Here is an 11166-nt window from a genome sequence, read left to right as displayed (position 1 = left end):
TATATATATATATATATATATATATATATTTTCACTTTTTATCGCCATGCCAACATCAAGGCTATTTTCTATCTATAATCTCAGAATAAATTACACAAGGTATACAATTAACAAAACGTTATAAAAGACGTTTCAAATCTACACTACACAAAAATTCTAAAATACATTCAGGTGATATATTTTTAAATAAATCAGTTAAACACATTCATATTTACATGAAAAACAGTACAATCTAATAAAATATGATTCACAGTCATTTGTGTTTGGCAAGTCACTCAAAAATATAATAGTGATTATCTTCTTTTTCGGTTTTATCAGAATTATTGCACAAATAAAGAGAACGACAACATATACATATATATTTGTCACATAAATTAACATTTTTTCTAAATTATGAAAACAGGTTAAACTAGAAGCTTCTCTCAAAAGCTAAAACAGTAAAATTCCTAATATTAACACCAGAAATTCCCACGTATGTAACGTTTTTCTATTAAGGCAAGACACCACAGATAAAACGGGCAACTTTTGAGATTTTGGGCTGTTTGGCTTCTCATAATGTGTTGCTTCAGGATAGTGGAAAGAAACCATCTAAAATACACATATTTTATTGCACTTTTTCTATTGACATCTGTAGATTTCAATCACTAATCTGCAAAGGCTGTTTTCACTTGCATACACCAAACTTGACCATTTTTCCCATCTATATTTGCCTGAGTTTATACATCATTTACTAATACTAAAAACATGTTGACAATTATTATTCTTTTTTCCTGCTGTTGACAGCATTTACTTGTGGTGTGGTGATGAATGGTTGCCAGATTGAGAAGATTAAGTAGAAAAATACTCTCCGAGGTATTTCAACCCTTGACATCTGGCAACCTCAAGCTTGTTATCAGTGCAAGATAATGTCAAATGGAAAAAAGTTTATCATAGACGATTATGCTTAACCTATCGAGAGAATCAGAAGCGGGAATTGCAATAAAAATAAAAATAAATCATGCAGCCCTATTCTGTTGTTATTGCAAATTTTAAAATCAATAAAAATTCAATCATACCTGAATGTCCACCGACTGGTATGGCTGTTGTAAAAAAGACCTTCTCTACTTTTGGGCCCTGAAAATAAAAGCAGTAGTAACGTCAACAACCGAGAAGAATAAATAAATGTATGCCATTAATTCAAACCTGAACTAGACAATTATTTAAGATCATAACCACTGTTAAAACAATCTAACGATAAAAAAAAAGAAACAAATTCAGAGAATATCTGCAAAATAATCGTACATGCATATCAGGCAAGATTAGCATGTTTATAAAAGCAAAAGCAAGCAGTGAAATAGTTAACTTAAAAACAAAACCACACACACGCGATGCTAAATAGCAATAAGAACCTATTACTGAATGATTTTTCACTGATGTCTATATGAAGGCCATAATGGTTGTAACAGTTGACTTTCAAGTCAACTTTGTGTTTTAAATTTGTCAAGCTGCTCTGATGTGCGCCTCTGAGGATGAATTAGCCGCTGGATTTGAGAAACATTGTGAGGTTCATAGCATCAAATCTTTGAATGTCGTCCTGGTTCCTGATACAGTGGCTAATTCTTGGCCAGAACAAACTACAATAATAAACTACAATATGCATCAGATACAATATGCAGCTAGAAAAACGGCACTTTAAATAATCTGATGATGCCAGATAGATTTTTAAGTTTCTAACATTTTAAACATGTTGTTAGCATGTTTCTAACATGTTTTAATATGTTGCTACCATGTTTTAACGCATTCCTAACATGTTTCTAACATGATGCTAGTATAGTTGACCAAAAAATGAAATTTCTGTCATCAGGTACTCACCCGCATGTCATTCCAAACCCATAAGATTTTCATAAATGTTAGAAAAACAAATGAAGTTTTTTTTTTTCCATTTCAGTTTTTTTCACTAAAACTTTCAAGCTTCAAAAAGTTCATTTTCAAAAATGTTACTTTCACAATATTTTATGATATCTTTATGAACTTTTGTTGTAATGTACTTGCAATAGAGTGATACTCCCAGGTTTCATTAAAAATAGCTTAATTTGTGTTTCGCATAGAAATAAAAGTCTTAGGGTTTGGAACGACACAAGGGCGAGTAAATAATGACAAAACTTTAATTTGTGGGTGAACTATCCCTTTAAGGGCAGCTTAATAAATTAAGACAAAATATAAGATAGAAACATGCAGCTGAAGCTAAAGTAAAACGGAAAAGCAAAACCACAGATGTAGTTGAACGGTAGACTGCTGGACCTGTTGTTCAGGGTTTTGCTGCGCGCTGGCGGCACTGCTGAGGATCCACTGCAGGTTCTGATCGGACATGACGATGCTGGGCTGCAGGCCGAGTGTGGGGGCGATAGTGATTGTAGGAGGAGGAGGAGGAGCCAAAGGCACCGTGCGCGTTACTGCTGCCGTCACCTCAGTCGTCCCGGCCGGCGCGCTGGAGACTCCAGGCTCGGATGGCGGAGGCACCGGCTGAGCCGTAGAGGTCAGTGTCACGTAGTGCTGGGCGACTGAGGGTGCAGATGGAGCGGGCACTTCTGGTGAGTGTGATGAGGGGAAAGTGGAGGTCAGTAATGAGCTGCTGACAGTGGGAGGGGGCGGGGCCGGCTGAGAGGGGAGTTTCGTAGGCGGAGTCTGAGCCTCCACATCAGGGGTCGTGATGGAGCAGGATGGGGAAGAGGTGGATGAAGGGGGCTGAGTGGACACGTCTGCAGCAGCTGTCTGAGGTGACGGTTCAAGGCCAAAAGACTCCGCTAGGTTATCTGGAGAGACAGAGGGTTGCCGTCAGATTGAGCCACAGGATATGTGATGACTCACTCCTACTATGCAGCAAGGATATTATAGTTTTGAATTTTTTAATTAGTTTTTATTTGAATATCGTTTTCAAATTTCCTATTATTTCAGTTTAGTTTTAGTTAGTTTCATTAATGGTTTTGTTAGTTTTAGTTTAGTTTTTATTTTGTGAACACATTTCTATTTAATTTTTATATATTTTAGTTTCAGTTTTAGTAATTATAGTTTAGCAGAGTTAATGGAACAGTTCCAGTGTAGACCAAAGCAAGACATTTAATTCTAGCAAAGTTGAATGTTTGCACAGTTTACAGTTAACTCTTGTGGAAACCTCTTAATAATGAAAATATTTATTTACAATTGCACAAAAAACTAAAATATGCAACTTATAGGCTACTGTATGTATAAAATGTATTCATTCATGTTCATATTCATTCATATTAAAGATGTAATTTTTATCAAGTTAATCAAGCTAATCAAGGTTTTCAGAGTTACTAGAAAGCTACAGGCAGTTGAGTTTGTCATGCTTGTCATGTCACATAGCAGCCACAATAGCACTGTATAACTGATATAGGCTTATGTTTATTTAATTTTTTTCCTTTTTATTCGAAATCTTTCCAAACGTGTTAACTATATCAGGCAATATCTCGATTCTCAAACAAGTAAATGCGTTTTGCACCAGATTGTTATTTGATCTATAATGGGTGACAAAGTAGAGTAATAGTGTAATCTATTAACTAACTACACATAAAAACCAGACTTTTTACTGAAGTAGGCCTACTTCTGCAGGCACATCTGCACAGTCAGCGACAGTGTTGGGCAGTAACGCATTACTTTTTTAGTAACGGAGTAATTTAATGTGTTATAATTTTCAAAATAGTAATTAGAGTATAGTCACAAGCCGAGGTCTCTATACGTTACTGCTGCGTTACATTGCTGACAGAATGCAGTGTTTTATAATCTAGAGATTGTAAAAAGGATGTAGCGCACGCACTGTGGAGTCCAGTGCCAGTGGATTAGAGGCTTGCTCCCGCGAGACCCGACGCAACAGAGTGCGGCGCGGGACAAGTTGGGTGAGTGCTGGTGCGGGCGAGCAGACACTTGTGTGTGTGCGGGATGCGGGAGAATAAAATGATTTACGGGACTCCCGCAAAATAGAAATATCTAAACATAAAATATCTAAAACAAATAAATTGTTATTCATCTATTGCACAAAAGCAACATGTACAAAATATAAATGATTAACAGGTGCAAGCGTATGCAGAGTTTCTATTTAGGCTATAACACGTGTTTGCAGCGTTGAGCAATGCAGTGCTGATTCATAGCATCAAATCTTTGAATGTCGTCCTGGTTCCTGATACAGTGGCTAATTCTTGGCCAGAACAAACTACAATAATAAACTACAATATGCATCAGATACAATATGCAGCTAGAAAAACGGCACTTTAAATAATCTGATGATGCCAGATAGATTTTTAAGTTTCTAACATTTTAAACATGTTGTTAGCATGTTTCTAACATGTTTTAATATGTTGCTACCATGTTTTAACGCATTCCTAACATGTTTCTAACATGATGCTAGTATAGTTGACCAAAAAATGAAATTTCTGTCATCAGGTACTCACCCGCATGTCATTCCAAACCCATAAGATTTTCATAAATGTTAGAAAAACAAATGAAGTTTTTTTTTTTCCATTTCAGTTTTTTTCACTAAAACTTTCAAGCTTCAAAAAGTTCATTTTCAAAAATGTTACTTTCACAATATTTTATGATATCTTTATGAACTTTTGTTGTAATGTACTTGCAATAGAGCGATACTCCCAGGTTTCATTAAAAATAGCTTAATTTGTGTTTCGCATAGAAATAAAAGTCTTAGGGTTTGGAACGACACAAGGGCGAGTAAATAATGACAAAACTTTAATTTGTGGGTGAACTATCCCTTTAAGGGCAGCTTAATAAATTAAGACAAAATATAAGATAGAAACATGCAGCTGAAGCTAAAGTAAAACGGAAAAGCAAAACCACAGATGTAGTTGAACGGTAGACTGCTGGACCTGTTGTTCAGGGTTTTGCTGCGCGCTGGCGGCACTGCTGAGGATCCACTGCAGGTTCTGATCGGACATGACGATGCTGGGCTGCAGGCCGAGTGTGGGGGCGATAGTGATTGTAGGAGGAGGAGGAGGAGCCAAAGGCACCGTGCGCGTTACTGCTGCCGTCACCTCAGTCGTCCCGGCCGGCGCGCTGGAGACTCCAGGCTCGGATGGCGGAGGCACCGGCTGAGCCGTAGAGGTCAGTGTCACGTAGTGCTGGGCGACTGAGGGTGCAGATGGAGCGGGCACTTCTGGTGAGTGTGATGAGGGGAAAGTGGAGGTCAGTAATGAGCTGCTGACAGTGGGAGGGGGCGGGGCCGGCTGAGAGGGGAGTTTCGTAGGCGGAGTCTGAGCCTCCACATCAGGGGTCGTGATGGAGCAGGATGGGGAAGAGGTGGATGAAGGGGGCTGAGTGGACACGTCTGCAGCAGCTGTCTGAGGTGACGGTTCAAGGCCAAAAGACTCCGCTAGGTTATCTGGAGAGACAGAGGGTTGCCGTCAGATTGAGCCACAGGATATGTGATGACTCACTCCTACTATGCAGCAAGGATATTATAGTTTTGAATTTTTTAATTAGTTTTTATTTGAATATCGTTTTCAAATTTCCTATTATTTCAGTTTAGTTTTAGTTAGTTTCATTAATGGTTTTGTTAGTTTTAGTTTAGTTTTTATTTTGTGAACACATTTCTATTTAATTTTTATATATTTTAGTTTCAGTTTTAGTAATTATAGTTTAGCAGAGTTAATGGAACAGTTCCAGTGTAGACCAAAGCAAGACATTTAATTCTAGCAAAGTTGAATGTTTGCACAGTTTACAGTTAACTCTTGTGGAAACCTCTTAATAATGAAAATATTTATTTACAATTGCACAAAAAACTAAAATATGCAACTTATAGGCTACTGTATGTATAAAATGTATTCATTCATGTTCATATTCATTCATATTAAAGATGTAATTTTTATCAAGTTAATCAAGCTAATCAAGGTTTTCAGAGTTACTAGAAAGCTACAGGCAGTTGAGTTTGTCATGCTTGTCATGTCACATAGCAGCCACAATAGCACTGTATAACTGATATAGGCTTATGTTTATTTAATTTTTTTCCTTTTTATTCGAAATCTTTCCAAACGTGTTAACTATATCAGGCAATATCTCGATTCTCAAACAAGTAAATGCGTTTTGCACCAGATTGTTATTTGATCTATAATGGGTGACAAAGTAGAGTAATAGTGTAATCTATTAACTAACTACACATAAAAACCAGACTTTTTACTGAAGTAGGCCTACTTCTGCAGGCACATCTGCACAGTCAGCGACAGTGTTGGGCAGTAACGCATTACTTTTTTAGTAACGGAGTAATTTAATGTGTTATAATTTTCAAAATAGTAATTAGAGTATAGTCACAAGCCGAGGTCTCTATACGTTACTGCTGCGTTACATTGCTGACAGAATGCAGTGTTTTATAATCTAGAGATTGTAAAAAGGATGTAGCGCACGCACTGTGGAGTCTAGTGCCAGTGGATTAGGGGCTTGCTCCCGCGAGACCCGACGCAACAGAGTGCGGCGCGGGACAAGTTGGGTGAGTGCTGGTGCGGGCGAGCAGACACTTGTGTGTGTGCGGGATGCGGGAGAATAAAATGATTTACGGGACTCCCGCAAAATAGAAATATCTAAACATAAAATATCTAAAACAAATAAATTGTTATTCATCTATTGCACAAAAGCAACATGTACAAAATATAAATGATTAACAGGTGCAAGCGTATGCAGAGTTTCTATTTAGGCTTATCTCTAGCATGTTTTAGCATGTTACTAGCATGTTTAAAAATGGTTAGCACATTCCTAATACAGAGTTAGCATGTTTTAACATGTTGCTACCACGTTTCTAACATGCTGTAACATGTTGCTAAGATGTAGGAGCACATTGCTAACGTTTTAACGTTGTTACCACATTTCTAACATGTAGCTAAGATGCATAAGCCTATTGCTAACAAGTTACTAATATGTTCTATCGTGTTGCTACCATGTTTTAAGAAATAGCATGTTTTTACACATTGCTAGCATATTTAAGCACATCTCTAACATGTTTTAGCATGTTACTAGCATGTATAAAAATTGTTAGCACATTCCTAATATAGTGTTAGCATGTTTTAACATGTTTCTATCATGTTTCTAACATGCTGTAACATGTTGCTAAGATGTATGAGCACATTGCTAATATTTTAACTTGTTGTTACCATGTTTCTAACATGTCACATGTCGCTAAGATGCATAAGCACATTGCTGACATGCTACTAATATATTCTATTGTGTTATTACCATGTTTTAACACATTGCTGGAATGTTTTAACATGTTTCTGTCATGTTTAACAAACTCTACCATGTTCTAACACATTGTATGATTTCACATGTTCTGAACATGTTTTAGAACATTGCTAACATGTTTGTCACATTTTAATATATTGCTGGAATGTTTTTAACATGTTTTAATCCATTGTTTTAGCACATTTTAACATGCTACGATAACATGTTTCTAACATGTTTCTCAATGTTGCTACCATGTTTTAATACATTGCTAGCATGTTTTGTATGCTTCATTATACATAACTTTTTGCTAACAGGTTTCTAAAATCTTTTATCACAATGTTACCATTTTGCTAGTAGTTTTATCACATTGTTAACATGTTATAATAATAATAATTCATTATATTTTATATAGCGCTTTTCTAAGCACTCAAAGCGCTTTACATTGTGAGGGGGATCTCCTCATCCACCACCAGTGTGCAGCATCCACCTGGATGATGCGACGGCAGCCACAGTGCACCAGAAGCCCACCCCTCACCAGCTTATTGGTGGAGAGGAGACAGAGTGATGAAGCCAATCAGTAGATATGGGGATTGCTAGGAGTCCATGATGGTCAGAGGCCAATGGGCAAATCTGGCCAGGATGCCGAGGTCACACCTCTACTCTTTTTCGAAAGACATCCAAGGATTTTTAAAGACCACAGACAGTCAGGACCTCGGTTTAACGTCTCATCTGAAAGACAGTGCTTTTTGACAGTATAGTGTCCCCATCACTATACTGGGGCGCTAGGACCCACACATACTGCAGGGTGAGCACCCCATGCTGGCCTCCCTAGCATCTCTTCCAGCAGCAACCTAGTTTTCCCAGGATTACTCCCATCCAGGTACTGACCAGGTTCAACCCTGCTTAGCTTCAGTGGGCGCCCAGTCTTGGGCTGCAGGGTGATATGGCTGTTGCTATCATGTTTACAGTATACATTTTAAAAGGATAGTTCCCCAGGCGGCGCTGGGGCTGACCCAGATCCGGCGTGATGACATTGAACACAAGGCACAAGGCACGGCACATGTGTTCAACGTCATCACGCCAGATCTGGGTCAGCGCCGGCGCCGCCACACGCTTGCGTCATGGTACTGTCTACAAGTGACGCAGTAGAGACGAAAATGTGGAATAAAGTTATTTATGTTTTCTTTGCGCAAAAAAACATAACATTACGGTTGAACCACTGATGTCACATGGACTACTTTGTAGATCATCTTGGTACTTTTCTGTGCCTTGACCGTGGTAGTTCCCTTGCTTTCTATGGGAGGGTCAGAGAGCCCTCAGTTTTCATCAAAAATATCTTAAATTGTGTTCCGAATATGAAAGAAGGTCTTATGGGTTTGGAACAACACGAGGGTGAGTAATTAATGACAGAATTTAAATTTTTGGGTGAACTATCCCTTTAAATGCCTGCGAAAATCTCTGAAAGTTTGGCATACACAAAAACTAAATTAAAATAAATACTTAGATTACATGAAACACTAACAAATGCTTATTCACTTACAATGCCGTCCATAAGTATTGGAACAGTAAAGACAAAATTGTTCTGTTTGCTGTGGAGTCAAGAAATCTGTAAATATGATCAAAAATATGAATATGAGAGAAAACTACAGAATGCCACATTTTAACTATAACGACATATGAATAATCCCGCCCACTCTAAAGCGGTACTGAACTGCAGTGGAAACGCAAACCGAGTATACAGCCTCATCTGTAAAGCATGGTGGAGGTAGTGTCATGGCATGTGCATGCATGGCTGTCTCTGGAACAGGCCCTCTCAATTTTAATGATGACTTCATGTATGATGACAGTAGCAGTATGTATTTGGAACGGTACGGAAACATCCTGGCTACCAATATTCAAGAAAATGCTACCAGACTCATCAGAAAACGCTACATATTGCATCAGGACAATGACCCAAAACACCCTGTCAGTTCAGTCAAGGAGTTTATCAGGGCAAAGAAATGGAAAGTCTTAGATTGCCCAAGTCAATCTCCAGATTTAAATCCGATTGAACATGAATTTCACCAGCTGAAGAGAAGACTAAAGGCAGGAACAGTCACAGACTCACTGCTCTGATTGCACGCAAGAGATCTGCAACTGAATACTATCTTTTAATCTTTTACATCTGCTGTAAGTTCAACTGTCCCAATACTTATGCTCAGGTCAGATAGTGGGCTGAACTCTAAAAGTGCTGTCCTTTTATTTGGTAAAACATGTGTTGAAACTAGGGTTGGGCCGATAGACGATGCCATCGTCCATCGCCGATGTCTAATAGACATCACGATGTTGAGCCGGCATCGTGACCCCCTCCCCCCCATCCCAAAACCGTGTTCGGGAAAGAAAATGTCGTGTAGGCGGAACCCCTAAAAGGAATAAATACAAGCTGGGAGGAAAATATAGATTTCAATATTTTTCCTCGCAGTTATATCATTGTGTAATTATACTACATATATATTTTGGACATCAGGGAGCGTCATCATGCATTTCAACCAATGAGAGCATTTGGGGAGGGCCTAAGACTGCAGCAGCGCTCACATGAACGCTCCCGATAAAATTATTTAGGCTAAGCATCAACATTCACAAACCACTGTTCACTGTTATATTTAACAGAAAAGAAAGCAACGAGTTCATAATCACGACTTCACAAGTGGGAAATTGGAAGTTTCCGATAGCATGTGAAGACACAAGAGAAGCGCTCTCGCTCAATACAGTGGAGTGCATCGTTTTGTTAACTTTGTGTTTTATTATTTTGAGTTGTTTGGGATGCGGTAGCAAACGGCTCTCTCACAATATATTGCTTTACAGATCTATCACGTTTGCCGCTCAGAAATGTTCACACAATCATGCTGCACGTATCAGAAGTTCAGCGCTCCGGCACGGTTAGTGCTCACACTACATGCGTACTGCGCCCGAGCCCAACTGAACTGCACTCTGGCCCACCATTTCCAACCGAGCCAGGGATGGCTAAACGAACCATGCCCCAGCGCGGCACGGAGTGATCATTTGGGGGTCAAACGCACTCAGGCACGGTTAAGATTGCCTAGTGTGAGTATACCCTTATTCTCCCGCATCCCGCACACACACATGAGTCTCTACCCGCCCGCACTCACCCATCAAGTGTTGTCCCGCGCCGCACTCTGTTGTGTTAGGTCCCGCGATAGTGCAGGTCTCTACTTGGAAGGTGTCTGTTATAATGTTATGATCGAGGCTCTGGACTCTATAACAAACTATAAAATATTTTCTATAAAAACGTTAATGCCCTGGCAGTGACAAATAGCTTTGGTTTTATATTTAATTTGATTACATTAATGTTATAAATTAAGATTTACAATAAATATTTTAACTGCTACTATGTAAAAGGAATACTGCGGTAAAAAAGCACCTCATTTGTTTAAAGTGTTTGCAAACAAAATTCTGCACTTTTGTTCACATAGCAGTACTTTTAAATGAAAAATTGCGAAATATACACTTTACTTTTGAATTCATTATTGAATTTTGTGCATAATGCGATTAATCGCGATTAAAAATGTTTATAGTTTCCCAGCACAAATTTATTCAAACCGTACTGCATAAGAGGAGTGACCCGGTGTATTTGAACACAGCGAGCTCTAAAGTTCTTGCCTGTGGGTTTAGGGTCGTCCGGGCTGACACTGTTCTCAGGACTCTGGAACATCAGCTCAAAGATTCGTATGGGGGTGACGCTGTTCAGATCCAAACCCTGAGACTGAGACATGAACATGTGCTGAGATGAACTTGTATCTGAGAGATGACTGAAAACAGCTCTGTGTAAACGAGGATGCGACTCACATTGTGGTTCTCCTGGAGCTCAGAGTCTGTGGAAATGAGGCTCAAATCACTGAGGCACAGCGAGTGATTCGCATCCTGCAGTTGAACAAGTACAACAGTACCAAT

The 11166-nt window shown here is 38.8% G+C and overlaps 1 protein-coding gene across 3 annotated transcripts in view; it reads right to left on the bottom strand.

The window, feature by feature from the left end:
- The window catches only part of mtf1 (metal-regulatory transcription factor 1), a 28723-nt gene that overhangs the window by 2662 nt on the left and 14895 nt on the right, over nucleotides 1–11166 (bottom strand). For all 3 annotated transcript variants that reach the window (XM_016290364.1, XM_016290365.1, XM_016290366.1), the window contains 4 exons: nucleotides 11062–11136; nucleotides 10876–10978; nucleotides 4875–5386; nucleotides 1056–1113 (listed from right to left, as the gene is read on the bottom strand). In XM_016290364.1, coding sequence (XP_016145850.1) covers nucleotides 1056–1113; nucleotides 4875–5386; nucleotides 10876–10978; nucleotides 11062–11136 — 748 coding nt within the window. The remainder of the gene's footprint in view (nucleotides 1–1055; nucleotides 1114–4874; nucleotides 5387–10875; nucleotides 10979–11061; nucleotides 11137–11166) is intronic.

The sequence above is a fragment of the Sinocyclocheilus grahami genome, unplaced genomic scaffold (genome assembly GCF_001515645.1).
Source record: "Sinocyclocheilus grahami isolate Dianchi unplaced genomic scaffold, SAMN03320097.WGS_v1.1 scaffold258.1, whole genome shotgun sequence".
Classification (NCBI taxonomy): domain Eukaryota; kingdom Metazoa; phylum Chordata; class Actinopteri; order Cypriniformes; family Cyprinidae; genus Sinocyclocheilus; species Sinocyclocheilus grahami.
The sequence above is the reverse complement of the archived record's forward strand: the minus strand, read 5'-3'. Positions and strand labels throughout refer to the sequence as shown.